Source organism: Lonchura striata, chromosome 35 (assembly GCF_050655825.1).
Source record: "Lonchura striata isolate lonStrDom1 chromosome 35, ASM5065582v1, whole genome shotgun sequence".
Taxonomy (NCBI): domain Eukaryota; kingdom Metazoa; phylum Chordata; class Aves; order Passeriformes; family Estrildidae; genus Lonchura; species Lonchura striata.
This window is the reverse complement of record NC_140737.1, coordinates 2,845,658-2,863,417: the sequence shown is the minus strand read 5'-3', so window position 1 is coordinate 2,863,417 and position 17,760 is coordinate 2,845,658. Positions and strand designations below refer to the sequence as shown.

General features: G+C 51.0%; 2 protein-coding genes across 2 annotated transcripts in view; both read right to left on the bottom strand.

The window, feature by feature from the left end:
* The window catches only part of LOC144247634 (uncharacterized), a 748,886-nt gene that overhangs the window by 38,275 nt on the left and 692,851 nt on the right, over positions 1-17,760 (bottom strand). The window lies entirely within an intron of this gene.
* LOC144247632 (uncharacterized) overlaps positions 1-17,760 on the bottom strand; it is a 375,628-nt gene that overhangs the window by 38,275 nt on the left and 319,593 nt on the right. Inside the window, 1 exon segment of the mRNA XM_085565237.1 lies at positions 9,506-10,515. Within this exon segment, the coding sequence (XP_085421363.1) occupies positions 9,506-10,515 (1,010 nt within the window).

Below are 17,760 nucleotides of genomic sequence, written 5' to 3'. Positions count from 1 at the left end.
CTGCCCGCTGCTGCAGCCCGAGGCCGCGCAGGCTCTGCTCCAGGCTCCTGCAGCCCCAGCCGGGTGCCCATGGAGCCCCGGCCCGGGGGGCTGCGGGGCCAACCCTTCCCTCCTGTCGCTCTCTCCAGCTGGCAGAGGACAGCAGCAGCGTGGCCGAGCACCTGCGCCGGGCCCTGCCCTACCTGCAGAGCCCACAGGAGCCCCTGCGAGAGGCGGCCGTCAGGTTCATGGGTGAGCCACGAGCCGGGCCAGGAGGGCGTGTGGGCACAGGGCTGGCAGAGCCGCTGGCAGGGAGCTGTGCCCTGGGCCTGACAGGCTCTGTGTTCCCAGGGACGGCCGGGCGGCACCTGAGGGGGAGGAAGGAAGAGCTCCAGCTCCTCTCTGAGGGTGAGTGAGGGCAGCGGGCTGCCAGCGGGGGCTGCCTGGGGAGCTGCGAGCCCTGCCCCGGCTGCGGAGGGCTCTGCTCCCTGTGCGGACCAGGGCCGGCGTGGGCAGAGCACACAGAGCTTTCAGGGCACCTGGGGGATTCGTGGCCAGCAGCTTCGGGCTGATCCAGCTGGTCCCTGCTCCCTGCTGGCCATGGCCAGAGCCGGCTGGGATGGCCCTGGCACAGAGTCCCCTCGGGTCCCCTCAGATGTGGGAACTGACCATGGCTCTGTTCCTCTCTCTTCCAGCCCTTGAAGGCATGGAAAATGACACCAGCGTCACCGTCGCAAGCCTGGCAGTACAAACATTGTGCATCCTCCAGGAAGCAGAGAGAGCTCCATATTCCATCTTTGACAACCTGCAGGATCGGCTCTGCAGGGCATGGAGGAGACGGCCTCATCTGTCGGGGCTCGGCTGGCTGCGCTGCTGGAGCTCTGCAGAGAGCTGATCCCAGAGGCTCTGTCTGCTGGGGCCACCCGAGCCAGCAGGAATGTTTAGTTTCTTTAAGATTGTTCTTTTATTTCTTTTTGTTTTTCTTTTGCTTTAAATATAGGATGTGTATAGACAGACTCCCAGGATCTTTCTTTGGCTGCCCAGGCTCTGCAGGGCCTAGGGGTAGAGGGACAAAAGGGTTCCTGGGCTCAGCAAGCTGCCCAGGCTTGCAGGGTTGCAGGGAAAATGGCCACAAGCCCCTTGGCCTTTGGTGATTCTGCCAAAGCCTCTGTGCTGCCCACAGAGCAGATGGGCAGGGGCTGGAGCTGTGGGGATCTCTGTGAGAGTGGTGCCTGGAGATGGCCACAAGCCCTGTCCCAGGCAGGAAGCGCCATCCGTGTCCTCCTGCCCGTGTGTTGCTGGCTGGATTGCTGAGGGCTCCCAGGTGCCTCTTGGTGGGGCTCCTCTGGAGCTCCTGTGGGGCTGCGGCGCTGCTGCCGGGCAGGTTGGCCGGGCTGGGGAGACCCTGAGGGGACGGGGCCACGAAGGGATGAGGGGCTGCGGAAGCCCTGACAGGACAAGGCAGTGGGAAGGCACGGGGGGGACGTGTGAGGGAGTGGGTAATGTTGGCTCGGGGAGGAAAGTGGGTTGGAGCCAAAGAGACCACTCACCCCGATGTTCGTGAGGCAAACAGAGCACATTTATTCTCAAGCCCTTCCTTCTAAAGGGCCTTTGAAAACCCAGTCTGGATGATTTCACTGCTCTGATCTCTGTGCGCCTTCAGATTCTGGCCTGGGCAATGCCTGCAGCCTTGGGAGAGATGTGATGGGCCAGGCCCCTGTCAGTCAAAGCAGGGCTGGTACATTCACCCCGTACAAGCCAGCCTGCACGGGGACACGGCAACAGAGTGCGAGGCACAGCTCCGGGAGCTCCCCGTGAACCTCAGCTCTGGGACCACTGTCTGCCCCAAGCTTCAGGGGCTGCAGTGGGAGCCCGGCTGGGCTCTGCCCTGGGGCCATCCTGCAGGGACAGCTGCAAACAGGGAGCATTCCCTGCCACAAAGAGCCAAGGCAGGGCTGCAGGGCAGCTGCTCCAGCCCCGACTGCACTGCTGAGTGCTGTGCTCTGGGGCTGGGGCTCCCCGCACAGGGGACTGCACTGGTGTGCCAGAGGGGACAGAGAAGCTGCAGCTTCAGCCTAACTGAGGTGGGTGCGTGGGCTGGGAAGAGTGGGGAGGCTCCAGGGGATTCACAGAGCTCATCCTGCTGCAAGGACGAGGAAAATGGAGCAGGAACTCAGCAGTGAGGAGAGCTCGGGGCTGGAGAGCAGCTATGAATGACACTAAAATCCCACCAGACCTCTGAGACATTGCTGTTTCTCTGCCAGTGACAGGATGAGTCCCTAAGTCTGGGGCTCAGCCTTCCTCATGGTGAGGGGCAACAAGGAACACAACAGTGTGATGGAGACTGGAATGGGCTGGGAACTCACTGGGGGAAAAGAGGGAGCAGTTGGGAAGTAAAAGGCAGGTGGGGGAGAGAACAGTTCAGAGAAGGGCTGAGCTGCTGCTTGAGCAAGCTGCAAAAAGTCATTTGGGGTCATCCCAGATTGATTTAATTTCAGAAGTTATTGAACAAGTTTATTTTTTGGGTGGCTGCATGTTTTCTCTTGGAGGTGTGCACTCTGCAGACTTGACCAGTGTTGCTGAAATGCTCAAGCCAGTCTGTGCTGCAGGTCACCCCATTTCTCCTTTGGCTGATTGCAGCCCGGTGCTGAGCTCCAGCAGGGCCCTGGCAGAGCCCAGAGCAGCCTCAGCACCCGCAGAGCCCGGCTGCAAGGAGAGAAACCAGAAAGCCCCGTCAGCTGAAGGCTCCTGTCCCCTTGTCCCAGCCGCCCGCGGTGCCCAGGCCATGCTGGCCGTGCCAGAGCTGTGCCCAGAGCTGCCCATCACTGCTGCCTTTGGGAGCAGAGCAGGAGGGCAGGACATGTGCCCAGCCTGCAGCCAGCCACGGCACCTCCAGCCCTCAGCAGCTGCCCAGAGCAGGACGCTCCTGTGCTCGCTGCCATCTCCCCAGAGCTCTGATCCCACCATCCCCAGCAGACAGGACCCACCTCACGCCATCCCCCGCTGGAAGAAAAGCTGCTCCCAAACGATGCCCTCAGCCTTCTCCAAGGGCACGGCCCATCCACGCCGCAGCTGCTCCCAAGCACGTCCTGATCCAGACTGGACCCCACCTGAAACACTTCCTCTAGAAAGACAAACATCAAATTATTGAAAATAGATTACAGACAAAAAGGGGAACAAGAAAAAAGGTCAAAGATCTTATCTCTGTCAGGGCCTTAAGGAAGGCCCAACCCCTGCATGCCAGGGAAAAACCCACCATGGGTAAGGGAATCCCAGGCTTTCTCCCTTCCCCTGCACGGCCCCCATGGTGATCCCAAAGCAAACAAGGGCAGTGGAGCAGCCCAAGCCCTTCCTTGCCTGCAAAGCAAAGCAGCCCCTGCACAGGGTCTGGAGTCCCACCTCTGCTCCCACCATGGGGGTTTGTTTGTGTCGGGTTGGCTGCCCCAGCCCAGCCCCAGCCCGGGGCACGGTGGGTGCTGGGGGCTGTTGGCAGGGCCAGGAGCCCACTCCCATTTCGTACCCACCCCAGCCCATGCCCCAGCCCTGCCAAAAGCAGCCTGGCAGCCGACTGAAGGATCAGCTGCATCCGCCCCAGCAAAGGGGAAACCTTTGGTTCCCAGCCAGGCTGTGCAATGCCCAAATCTGGGAGCATCCCCCTGCGTGTGGACTCATCTGCAAATTCCCTGTGGAACCTGGCTTTGAAGGAGATGTCAGAATCAAAGTCCACCATCTTCAGCCTGCCGCTGGTCAGGTGGAGCAAGAGGTTGTCATCCTTGACATCGTCCTTGCTGCCCCCAGCAGCAGCAGGGCCCGACCCTGCTCAGCTTCCGAGATCAGACGAGACCGGATGCTCTCAGGGTGGTGTGCCAGAGGCACCTGGCAGCCCCTCAGCAGCTCCCTTCAACCCACCACAGAACCCTCCAGGCACAAGTCCTGAACATCACGGGGGCCGCACACAGCCAACAGGGATGCCCATGCCCACAAGAAAATCCAGAGACAGACCAGAGATGTCCTAGTTTAGGGAAAATTTGGGAGAAAAACCTCTGGAAGTAGCCCCCAGAAAACAAACCCCCACGACCCCTGCCCACCCGCCTGGTTTGGGAAAAAATTTTATCTGAGAGAAGTGGAAAAAGACCTGTTTATTTAACAAAAAAACCCCTTCCCAGCACTAAAAAAATGAACAACACCAGATGCCAAAAAACTCTTTCACCACTCTGCAGAGATGACAAATCCAGAAAGTGCCTCCTGGGAGTGGTCGCCCGGGTCTGGGTGCTGGGGATTGCTCCGGGCACTGGGGATGGCTGCTGCAGATCAGAAAATGCAGGCTTCTGGTGTTCCTTGGGGTTTCCCAGATCCCAGTCCGGAGCAGGCTGGATGGTATCCAGGAAGAGGAAAGGAAAAGAAACAGTCCAGGGAAAGAACTGGACTGCTCAGCTAAACTAACTGGGAAGCAAAGGCAAAAGCAGAAGCAAGCAAAGCAAAGCAAGCCAGCCAGCACTGGCCTCTTCTAGACAGCAGATCATGGGGCGACTTGAGCCGGCTGATAACAAGGCAAAACAGACCTTCACTTTCAGAGTCAGTTCTGAAAGCACAAAACAGAATATCAAACATAAACAGAACACATGATTGCAGATACAAACACCATAATGTCACCCTTGGACATTCCACCCCTTATCTCCATATCTTCAACATCATGTAAAAATTCCATCAAGTTAAAACTTCTATCTTTCACTTGCTCAAACCTTTGACACGTACCCATTTCTTTCTGTCTCACGTCTGTGTGTTTTCTTGCACAGACACTGGCAGCAACATCCAGCAAACAGGGATTTTTGCCATGAGTCTCATCCCACAATCAGATCTCCCTGAGGTACACATCGTGTTGCTCCATCTCTCTGCATTATCCACCATGTACAACCTGGTCCCTGAGCAAAGACAATCCCACAAATGGGTTTGTCTGTACTCGAGGCAGAATTGATCCACACTGATTTCCCTAATAAACCTCTGGCATGTGCCGCTGGGACTTTATCTCCATCTGCTATACTTAGGGGCTCAGATTGGGCAGGACCTGCTCGATTGGTGGAACCTCAGCTGTTAACTAACCAGGTGGCCTTTGCTAAATGCTGCTCCCAATTTTTGAAAGATCCCCCACCCAATGCTTTTAAGGTGGTTTTTAACAGTCCATTGTGCCTCTCCACTTTGCCTGCAGCTGGGGCATGGTTTGGGATGTGGCACACCCACTCAATGCCATGTTCCCTAGGCCAGGTGTTGATAAGGCTGTTCTTGACATGAGTCCCATGGTCTGACTCAATCCTCTCAGGGGTACCATGCCTCCACAGGACCTGCTTTTCAAGGCCCAGGATGGTGTTACGGGCTGTAGCATGAGACACAGGGTAGGTTTCCAACCATCCAGTGGTGGCTTTTACCATGGTCAGCACGTAGTGCTTGCCTTGGCGTGTCTGGGGCAGTGTGATGTGGTCAATCTGCCAGGCCTCCCCATACTTGTACTTGGACCACCGCCCACCATACCACAGGGGCTTCACCTGCTTGGCCTGTTTGATGGCAGCACAGGTCTCACAGTCATGGATCACCTGAGAAATACTGTCCATGGTTAGATCCACCCCTCGGTCTCGTGCCCACTTGTAGGTGGCATCTCTGCCCTGATGGCCTGAGGCATCATTGGCCCATTGTGCTCGTAGCAACAGCCACTGGTTGAGGCTCACAGTCTGGTTTAGCTGCTGGCTTAGGCTCAGTGTCTGGTTTAGCTGCTGGCTTAGGCTCACTGTCTGGTTTAGCTGCTGGCTTCCAGCCGGGGCTGTTGGCTGCAGCCTGAGTGACTGGGATCGCTGCTGATTTATCTCCCTGCCCCCCTTCCTCTGTCTGCTGCCCTACAGTATCTAGCAGGGTGTGATAAGCACATGCCAGGGCCCAGCTCACTGCAATGATACTTTTCTCCTTAGACTTATCATGGCATTTCTCTTTCAGGTACCTTGCCACCTCAGCTGGATTCTGAATTTGTTCACATGGGAAGTCCCAGGCTATAGGGTCAGAAAATTCCTTTAAGATTTGGCCCATATTTCCCATTTCTTTCTTGAACTCCCTCACATCTCCTGAGTTGAGAGGTACCTCCACATGACCTATTCCCAGAATTTGGGTTGGTTGTCCCTGCTGACCAGCACTGGGGTTAGGGATCATTCCCAAAGCTACTTCCCTTCATGGATATAGAGCTTGCCCTTCCCTTTCTCTTTCCCCCCTTGTTAGACTACGAGTAACACAGCGATTTTCTTCAGGGACCGGCTCTGGGATTTCTACCTCTTGGTTCTCAAAATCTCCCCCTTGATCTAAATCGGGGTAGACTGTGGGTGGTGCTGGTGGGGGTGGAGGCGGGGGAGGTATGTATGGTAGAGGGGGTGCAGTTGGAACTTCCTCAGGCTTTTTATTTTTCTTTTTCCCTCCCTGGGTGCTTCAGGCAAAAAGTTTTGCTCTTGTTTCCCCCACTATCCAGAGAGCAGCATACTTGCTCTCTTCCATATCAAAAGGTTCTTTAGAATTTACGTAAATGTTTAATGCCTGGAAAATCCAGTCTTTCAAGTTTCCAAACACTGGCCAAAATAAATTATCACTACAGATGTGTTTTCCTCCCCATACTTTTATACAATAATGTATCATTTTTGCCCTATCCTTCCCTTTCCTTGAAGGATATTCATCCCAAGATTTTATCATTAGACCTAACGGACTGTCAGGGGGGATCTGGGGAAGCGTTACCGGGGTCCCCGTCCCCATGGAAGCAGAGGGCTTGCTTTTCCTCTGTCCCATCTCCCAGGACACCTTCAGGCACACACACACTCGCGGCCCCTGTTGGTGCCCAGCCCCTCGCGGGCTCTGCAAACCGCACTACTCAGAGCTCTGCCCGTGCCTCGTCCTACAAGGACGTCTCACGCGTTATGTCCTGGGATCCCAGCCCAACCCAGCGGATCCCCACTTTTATACTCACGCTGTCCTGCGTCTTCGCCCGGCTTCGTGCACGAAGATTACGGGGTTACCGGTATCCCTTGTGCTCAATACCGAATTTGGGTTCGTCGGTAAGGGTCTGGGAAGGAAAAGCCTGCACCAGGGCCGCTGCAGAGGCAGCGGGGCGCCTCCCTGATTAGGAATTCCCACCCGGTCGCCCTTATCCGAGTCACGGCACCAAATTTGTTATGGACAAATTCAACTGGGGAGGCTAATTATAGATAAATCAATTAACAAGAATTAATTAAGCAAGCGGTATTAAGCAAAAGAACAGCGCTGGGCTGCCAGGGAGCCTCTGCTCTGCCACGGAGCACCTTCCCCCTTTGACCTTTTTGTTTTTATAGTCCCTTTTTTATTTCCGGTTGACGTATTTTCTCTCGATGCACTCTGTGCCGGTGCAATTGGTTGCTGGGGGTCTTTTTTTCTGCCTTGGTGGTCATAGGAATGTAGGCTCCTCATCTTCCTTGCAGATTGTCCTTGGCCTAAAAGTTAACTTGTATATAATTAGTTACACAGTCTTCTATGCTAGTTGCATTCCCTACTCAGTTCAAATTCTTGTCTCCTTTAACACTCATTTTGATGAACAACGACCTTTTTATTTATTACACCCACTCTCTCCCAGTGCCCCCCAGCGTGTCCATCTCTCTGCTGCCCTCGAGCTCCCGGCCCGGCCCCGGCCGCCTGCTCCCATCCAGCTGAGGTGGTTCCAGGGCCAGCAGGAGCTCTCTGTGGTGGCCACCGACGTGGTCCCCAACGGGGACTGGACCCACCAGCTCCTGGTGCTGCTGGAAACCCCAGCCCAGGGCGGGCTCACCTCAGTCTGGAACACCATGTGAGCCAGAACTGGGGTACGGGGGAGGAACTGGGGGTGCTGGGAGAGCCACTGGGATGTGCTGGGAGCACCTGGGAGGGAGATGGAGAGAGCCTGGTTTCAACTGGGAGACGAGGTTGGGGGTTTGGAAGGGCTAAGAAGGGGTTTGAAGGATACTGGGGAGGGTGGGATGGGGTTCTGGGGGTCCTGGTGGGCACTGGGAAGAGACTGGGAGAGGATTTGGGGGTCCTGGGGCAGTGGGGGTGACTGGAAAGAGGCTGTGGGATCCTGAGAGGGACAGGAGGGGCTTTGGTGGGTCCTGGGGAGGTCAGGAAGGGATCAAGAGGGAGGTTTCAGGGGATCCTAAGTGGGCTGGGAGTGACCTGGAGGGTGCTTGGAGGGGCCTGGGTGTCTGTGAGAGTTTTTGGGAGATCCTGACCCCTCTGGACCCCCCAGAGATGCTGCTGGATGCTGCCGCAGCAAGATGCTGACAGGAACTGGAGACTCCCGAGTTCGGTTTTGTCTTCCTGGCACGGGGGATCGGGTTCTACCTGTGCAAGAGAGTCTGGGGGGTCCCGTGAGTCGTGTCCCCCCTCCTCTGGAATGTGTGTGCTACGCTGGGCCCCCAGCCCGGTGTCACCCCCTTTTCTCTGCCCACAGAGCTCCTGAGCCGCCGGCGGCCGCAGCCGCTCCCCGTGGCCTCGGGCCTTGCCGGGACGCCCCGCTCTATCCCCACGCTGATTTTGGGGGATCCTGTGCCCCCAGCCCTGCTGTCACTCTACCCCTGCCCGCCTGCTCCCAGTGTTCCCAGTAAAGCTTCCCAGTTAAACCCAGCCCAGTTCATGGGGGCACTGGGGAGGGACTTGGGGGGACCCCACGGCGGGGCCGGCCCTGGGCAGGGAGGGCGGGTCCAGGTGGGGAACACTGCCTGCTGCGGGTCTGCCCGGCAACTGGTGAGTCATCAGCCCCGCTCGCTCTCATTGGCTGACTCTTCTCCACCGCGTTCTCTCATTGGCTGAGGAGAGGCCCGGCAGTGCAGAGAAGGAACGGGAGAGATCCCGCCCCGAGCACCGGCACGGGGACAACAGACCCGGCCTGGGCACAGGGAGGGAATTTATTACCAACCAAACCACGGCAGCACCAGGAGAAGGGAAAGAAATCCCTCCAGCACCTTCCCCCACCCAACGGGGATCACCCACAACAGGGTTATCCACCATGGAGAGACGGGGACATCCCAGTTTAGACCACAGACAATTTTATTGAGTGTACCAGGTGTTTATACAGGGATTTACTTGTATGGGGCTTATAGAGGGCTCTGTTTTTGGTAACAATTTCCCATTGGTTTCACATTCTTGGTGACATCCAGTAACCTGGGAACATTTATCTTATCACAAAGTCTCACACCATGTTGCTTGGTCACTTCTTGCCCAGGGAGACTGAAACTGTGTCTGTGTCTCCCACAGTTTCTGCTCAGTCAGGCCTCAGATATCGGGCCCCTTTATCAGCTCCATTGCTTTACTCTCTGTTTTATTCCCCATACGGGGACACCAGGGCTCTGCCCAACGGGGGTCACTGGGGATCATCCAGCCCGGATCCTCCCATGGGGGATGGAGCTGCAGCAGCACACCAAGCTCTTCCCTCACTCTCTTCCCTCACTCCAAGCTCTTCCCTCATGTGGGGCACTCACAGGGCTTCCCTTAGTGGTGCCTCCGTTGGTGCTGGGTCAAGTGAAAGCTCCTGGAGAAACTCTTCCCACACTTCCCACACTCGTAGGGCCTCTCCCCAGTGTGGATGCGCCGGTGCACAGTGAGATTGGAGTTTTGCTTGAAGCCCTTCCCACAGTCGGGGCAGCGGTAGGGCCTCTCCTCTGTGTGAATCCGCTCATGTCTGAGGACATCAGAGCTGGTGTGAAACCTCTTCCCACACCGGGGACACTCGTAGGGCCTCTCCCCAGTGTGGATGCGCTGGTGTGCTTGCAGGTATGAGCTCCACCCAAAGGTCTTCCCACATTCCAAGCACTCATAGGGCCGTTCCCCAGTGTGGACCACCTGGTGATTGATCAGGCCAGACCTGTCTATGAAGCTCTTCCCACACTTCCCACACTCGTAGGGCCTCTCTCCAGTGTGGATGCGCTGGTGCTCAGTGAGGCTGGAGTTGTGCTTGAAGCCCTTCCCGCAGTCGGGGCAGCGGTAGGGCCTCTCCTCTGTGTGAATCCGCTCATGACTGAGGAGATGGGAGCTGGTCCGAAACCTCTTCCCACACTCCCCACACTCGTAGGGCCTCTCCCCAGTGTGGATGCGCTGGTGCAAAGTGAGGCTGGAGTTTTCCTTGAAGCCCTTCCCGCAGTCGGGGCAGCGGTAGGGCCTCTCCTCTGTGTGAATCCGCTCATGTAGGAGGAGATGGGAGCTTCTCTGAAACCTCTTCCCACACTCCCCACACTCGTAGGGCCTCTCCCCAGTGTGGATGCGCTGGTGTGCTCGCAGGTGTGAGCTCCACCCAAATCTCTTCCCACATTCCAAGCACTCGTAGGGCCGTTCCCCAGTGTGGATCACCATGTGCCGGACCAGGTCCGAGCTGTCTCTGAGACTCTTCCCACACTCCCCACACTCGTAGGGCCTCTCCCCAGTGTGGATCCTCTGGTGCCGGATCAGGTGGCAGCTCCGGCTGAAACCCTTCCCACATTCCAAGCACTTGTGGGGCTTCTCCCTGCCATGAAGCTTCTGCACCAGCTCCGAGCTCCGGCTGGATCTCCGCCCGCCTTCCTGGCTCAGGGGGGCTCTTTCCTCCCCGCAGCTCCCTGGGCTGGGTTTGCAGCTCCTCCTCCTGCAGCATCTCCGGGGCTTTTCCTCCTCCTCCATCCAGCCACGCCCTGGAAATGACAAATCCTGGTTTGAGGGAAAAACAAGAGAAGAGCACCTTGGACTGGAGGTTCCTCCTTGCCCAAGTTCATCTCAGGAAGTCATTGGGAATCTTGTGTCTGTAAGAACCTCCAAAACACGAAGTTCCAGCCCAAAAATCCCACAAACTTCAAGACACAGATGAAGCTCAGAAACACCAAGATTCACCCCGTGAAGATCGTGGATCCATCTCCATAGTCACCTGCTGCATGTGGGGGGAGCAGCGCTCCTGGGGCTGGGGGGAGGCTGCAGACACAGCGAGTGGTGGAACCTTCTGCTGCTTCCTCTTTCTGCTCCTCCTCCTCCTCTTGTGTCCCTGGTCTTCCTCACACTCCTCTTCCTCCTGCTATTCCTCCTTCTCCTGCACAATCCCACCCTCTCCTGCCACCTATATTGTTTGACCATTTTGTTCCTCAAGCCTGCTTCTCCTTCCCTTCTCCTCCTGGCCCCAGGCCCAGCACCCACTGCCGGCTCCCTCTTCCCCCCAGCCCCACAGCATCCCAGCGCAGGGGCAGGGATGGAGCTGGGGCAGGTCGGGCTGGGGCAGCGCTGGGCTCTCGGCCGCTCCCGCCCGCACTCGGTCCCCACTGCAGCCGCTCCCGCCAGGACAGCGCGGGGGGGCCCGGCCTTGGCGCTGCCCCACTCCCACCTCCCCAAATTCCCCTCGCGGGGGCCATGGGGCCGAGGGGGGGGCGCAGGTGGGTCCAGGTGGGGAATGCTGAGATAACTTTAAGAGTGGGTCCCCAAGAAGAAGAATTGGAATTTGTAGTAGACACAGGGGCAAAAAGAACCTTTATGTTAAATATTCCAAAAGGTTATAGTGTAAGCAAAGATACTCTAAAAGTAACAGGAGCAAAAGGAGAGAGTTTCACAGTACCCATTATTAAAAATGTGGCAATAGAGGGAGAAACTAGATTTTGGATGAGGGATGTTTTCTTGGTCCCAGGAGCAGGTAGCAATTTATTGGGACAAGATTTACAAGTGAAATTACGAATAGGGGTTGATCCAAAACATGGGAAGATGACAGGTAGACTTTTAAAACTAGGCCAGGAGGATGGAAGAAGAATTAACAAGGAAGTTTGGGCTGGGGAGGGAAATAGGGGAAGATTAAATATTGACCCCATAAAGATTACAATTGAGGAAAAAAAAATTGTCCCATACGTGTACGGCAGTATCCTGTATCTTTAGAAGGACGGGAATGTTTAAAGCCAGTAATAGAAGGACTAATAAAGGATGGGACATTAGAACCTTGTATGTCTCCCCATAATACCCCAATACTCCCAGTAAAGAAGCCTGATGGGAGCTATAGACTGGTACAAGCCTTAAGGGAGGTTAACAAAAGAACTCAGACCCGCTATCCAGTGGTACCAAATCCTTATACTCTTTTCAGTAAAGTTCCTCCCCAGCATCAGTGGTTTAGTGTAGTGGACCTTAAAGATGCCTTTTGGGCTTGCCCATTAGCCCAGGAGAGCAAGTTATCTTTGCTTTTGAATGGAAGGACCCACTAACTGGGAGAAAACAGCAATTAAGATGGACAAAACTACCACAGGGCTTTACAGAATCCCCAAACTTATTTGGACAAGCTTTAGAAACAATACTACAAACATTCCCCACTCCCCCTGGAATACAAGTTATCTAATGCATAGATGATCTTTTACTTTCTGGGAAAGCTGAAGCTGAAGTTAGAGAGGCTACTATAAAGCTTTTGAATTTTCTTGGGGAAAAAGGATTAAAGGTATCAAAAGGGAAGCTGCAATTTGTAGAATCAGAGTTAAAATATCTTGGACACTTGATTAGGAAGGGTAGTTGAAAGCTCAACCCAGAATGAAACACAGGGATTCTATCCCTTCCCCCTCCCCCTTCAAAGGGGGAAATCAGAAAGATACTCAGATTATTGGGATATTATAGATTGTGGATTGAAGGATATACACAGGCAGTAAAATTTTTGAATAAAAAAATTGACAGAGGGAAATGATATAAAATGGACCAAAAAGGATAATGAAAAACTAAGAAAAATGAAGTTAAAACTAGCCCCAATATCAACTTTAAGCTTACCTGCACTAGCAAAACCCTTTCATTTGTATGTAAATGAAGAAAGGGGGGTAGCTCATAGGGTTTTGTTTCCAGAGTGGGGAGGAGTAAAGAGACCCGTGGCTTATTTATCAAAGATGTGGGATCCAGTAAATCAAGGCTGGCCAGTGTGTATTCAAGCTATAGCAGCTTCTGTAATCCTGGTAGAGGAAAGTCGTAAACTGACTTTTGGAGGTAAATTAATTGTGTACTAAATTTCTTCCAATTTGCATTGTGATTTTTATCTTGAAATACATAATTTACTGTACTCTAGGATTGAAAAACTAGCTTACAGCTGTGACATAGCAAAACCTGCTATTAATTTGAGTCAATGCAGGCTGTTCAATCAAGTGTTCTCAGTGTGTAAAGTTAAACTAAAGGTAACACCAGCTGCTTGGTAGGTCAATGAGAAACATTTTTCCTTCCAACCAGTCCTTTTTCAAGTACCCAAATGTATTTTGCTTTCTTAGTTTTTTTGTTTTGTTTGTTTGTTAGTTTTTCTGGAAGTGCTAACTACTTGCAGTGCATCTAGAACAGCAATTCAAGTTGTGCATACAAAACACTTGTAAAAAAATAGTGCTCATTTTTTCCCAGAATGGGAGGTGGCTACATATAGAAAAGGGAACCTACAAAGCTAGATGAAGAAAAATTTCAGTATCTTCTACTGTAAACTGTTAATTTGTTACTTTCAGCATCACAGTGGGTGTGTGACAGAGACATATGAAAAAGATGGTGAGGGAGATCTCTGTTTACTATGGTTTCCTATTTCTTGAATGAGTTAGAGAGCTATGAAGCAATTGTGATTCCTTGTGTGGATTACCCAGGCCTGCAGGGAGGGCTTGGCCATGGTTCCCTCTGTGCTGCAGGCAGCCCTGCAGCGTGGCAGCAGTGGCTTGCCTCTGGTGAGTTTGCAGGCAGGGTGCTCCAGCACTGCAGTGCTCAGGGGCAGTTTCCTACTTTGACATCAAAGCTTAAATTCAGGAGTGCCTCTTCCCATCCAGTTATTTTTTGTACTGTAGAAACCTCTTCAGAGAGTGTTTCCTGGCAGTCAAAAAGAGAGTATTGCAGAGATAAATTCCTTACTTGCTGTCTCCCCCACTGTATCCACATTTTGTCTATTCCCTCTTCAAATTATAGATTGGTAAAACTCATGCTCTGTGTCCTCAGATGCCCTTCCCAAATCAAACCTTGGCTTCTTTGCAAATTAAATTGCATGAACAAGGATTGCCTTAAATTTTTTAGTGCAGGCAAGGTCACTTTGGAAGTAAGTTGTTGTTTACCTTGTTCCTACAACCCTTTCAAGCTTGTGACTGGAAAATTGTGACAGCAAAATAAGTCTTTAGTTTTAGCACTGTCAGCTGTGGGTAGCTGGTAGCCCTTGGCGGAGGGTGCCGTGAATTACAGGCCTGCAGAACACACATAACAAAAGTAATTTAATTTGTAAGGAAGTTGAAAAAGGGGGGAGAGGTGATTGGCAGACTCACGTCTCCAGGATGTAGGATTAATGTTAGAAAGTGGACTGATATTGCAATGTGGATGTTGAAATGTGAAGAGAGAAAAAGAGAGCGAAAGAGAGAGAAAAGGAGAAATAAAAAGAGACAGAGAGGGAGAGCGAAATACACCCCAAAGTCCCCATACTGTCGATATTTGTAAGTTCTCCCCCATTCCTGCTAGACAGAGTGACAACAAGGGGAGGGGAGTGACAAGGACAGAGTCAAAACCAAAGCTGTGAAAAACAGGGAGAGCTGGACCACCAATACAGATAAGATCAAAGCAGAGGTCGCTGACTCTCACAATGTGGTTTATTTTTTTAAACAAGACTTCTTTTTTTTCCTTCTGATTTTTGTTGTGAAGCAAAGGAGAGTTTTGCTCTGAAGAATGTGTCTGTAAGACTAAAACAGTTAGATGTTGCCTAAAAAGCAAAAAACCAAGAGATGTGATACATCTTGTGTTAAATTTGGGCTAGTCTTTTTTTAACTACTTATAGCTCACAGGAAGAAGAATTGGCCTCTGCAGGAATTAGCACAGCTGGATACAAGAAGAAGAAGCAGCTATAGAAAAAGTTTTTAGTTAAACCCAGAAAGTTTTGAAGAAAACTAATGGTAAAAGTTAATGCAGTATTGTTTTTCTTTTAACACTGTGCTATTAAGAAGTCCTTTCCAGATACCAATGAAGCAGCAATCCCAACCATGGAAAAGAGGGTGAATTCATGACAGCAAAATAAAAGATTTTGTGAAGAAACGTGAGGAATGGACTATCACATCTAAACCGGGTGACACCAAATTGACTTTCAACCAGGACTGGGTGGTAATGGTTTGGGAAGACCCACATGATCCAAGGCAGGTACAAAGAATAACACCTAACTGAGAAATAAGGCAAAGCTTGCATCACTGGTTCTAAGCCCTGCCTGAATAAGCCCTGAGACGCCTCCGACACCTCCTTGGCAGAGGAACACTGCCACTTCAAACAGGAGGATCGGGAGTGTTTGAGTCAAGAGTTCTTATAGTCTGGCCTTAGCCAGTGACTTGTACAGGGAAGAAAGGAAATTGCCATCAGTGCTATACTGTATACTTTATGTGATTCATCCCAATACTGGACACGCTAGCTGGGTTACAAGTGAATATTAAAATTATGGGAATAATTGGTGTTATAGTTCACAAAATCTATGTTCTCGTTGCAAGAGGTATCAGTACTGAATCAATCCCCTAGACAGAGAGAACCCAAACCAACTGAAGTAATAACTCTGTTTTGTAGATGGGAATTATCAGTGCCTGTGGACTGAGAGATACCTGAGGAATGGTGGGAAACCACAGTTAAAAGGTGTCAAAAACAATTTGCCTGGAAATGAGTAAAAAAGGAGTGACAAGGGAAACAGAGGGCAAGCCTGGATTGAGCACTGTACTCACCAGCGAGAAGATCACACGTACCTGCTGTGGGCAGCAACCCCACAGGCAGGGGAGGTGGGGGTATAAGCCATGCCAGACCTCTGTCATTCCTGTTTCTGTCTCTCATTTGTTGTCTTTTCCTTTCTGAGATAGCAGCAAGATCGTGTCACAAATGCTACAGAAAGTGTTACATGAAAAGAAACCAAAGTTCCTTTTTGGTACACACCCCCATGTCAACAGCCACTGTTATAACCCATCCAAATTAAGTACCTGCAGGAAAAAGGGGGAAAATTATCACATTACAAAGAACTTAGGGAAAAGTAGTAATACTTGGGGCATGGAATGTCCAAAAGGAGAGAGATGGATTTGTTTTACATTTGATCTTAGAAATATAGTCCAAGATTCTGTAAAGAGACAATTAGTAAACAAAAGGTAAAACAAGCACAGCAGTCTAGCTCTGTATTAACCCCAAATTATATCCTGAGTCATATTAAATGACTCCAAGCAGTTATAGAGAAGATAATAAACAAAGCTGCTCAGGCATTGGAATTAATATTGAGTCTGCAAAGCCAAACATCACCTGCAGTGTGTTAAAATATGTTGGCTTTATGCTATTTATTGGCTAAAGAATGGGGTGTACAGATTGTTAAAAATAGATGGCAATGAGGATGTCATCCTGGAAAAAAAAAAGGATATCAGAAAAAAATTATGACCCAGGTATCAGTCCAAAAATGAGAAAATAATGTTAAAAACTAAGAAGTGGGGTAATGTATTGAGAATGGGATGCTGGAAGAAATTAGGATTCTTCCTTTTATGTGTTACAAGTGTTTTGATATTTCTTCTTTGTTTAATCCCATGTTTTATTTGATTACCAACAGAGTCCAAAGAATGCAAGAGGATAAGAAATATTGCTCAAACCAAATGAATTATAATGATTAAGAGGTGGGATTGTGAAAAATGCATATTTAAGATTGGCTTTTCGCAAATGTTACAATGAATAATATATATGTAATGTTAGAAAGTTATGCTGTATTAATTCCTGTACGTATTAAGTGTAGTTTTATGTTACAACATAATGTTAAAATAGAGATTATGTATGTGGGGGGAGTTTTCTTTTTTGGAATGAGATGCTCCCTTCCAAGAACACCTAAATCTTCCAAAGGAGAGGAATTTATGGCTTCTTATCAGAAGAAGATAATTTCTTCAGGCCTTGCTCAGACTTGAAGACACCAGGGGATTAAAGGGAACAGTTGACATACAACAGAGTTTCTTGTTTAGAATAGAATGTGTGCATAACCATGAAGGATGTATGAAGATGCAACAAGTGTATTGGTTTAAGGGTGATTCCTTTGTTCACAAGTCATGCTTTTCTTGGGATGTCTGTAATTCTTTGCTTTTTATTGTCTTGTAATTGTCCTAACTCCAAAATGTATTACTCTAATTGTATTATTATTTTTATAACCATTTTATTATTATGATACTTATAAAATTTTAAAAACAAAATGATTGAAATTTTTCAAAATTTACAAAACTAGATGAGATTTAAAAGTGACCCTTTAACTCATAAACAATAAATAGATGATTTGAAGGGGGAAAAAAAAGCAGCAGGTTGTGGGGGGGGCACAAGTGAGGCTGCTGAAGGCTGCTGTGGAAGAGAAGCTGCATTCCAGGCACCCGGGAGGAACTTTAGAAATGCAAATTAACACTGCCAGGGCAAAGTGGGACAATGTACCTGGCTCTTCTTGCCTGGGGCAGGAATTGGCTGATTCCCTCTGCCCCTCACCCCAAGCTCTGCCTGCTTGCACAGATGGAATCTGCACAGCTGAAGGCAGAGCCCATGCTGAGGATCTCTGACTCTGCAACAGAAATGGCTGAAGCTGCAAAGGGAAACAGCAAATGGAGAATGTTGGGAAAACTTCACTAAAATAAGGGGGGGATCATCCCTCTGCCCACTCCAACATCTGCTGTCACTGTCTGTGCTGTACAGGGTGTATCAGAGCACTGGGATTTTGCTATAACAAGTTCAGGAGTAAGAAAAAAAATGATCAATTGATGCAGCCCCAGTTTGAGGGAGTGCCCAAACATGGGAAAAAGATGAAGGGGCACCAGA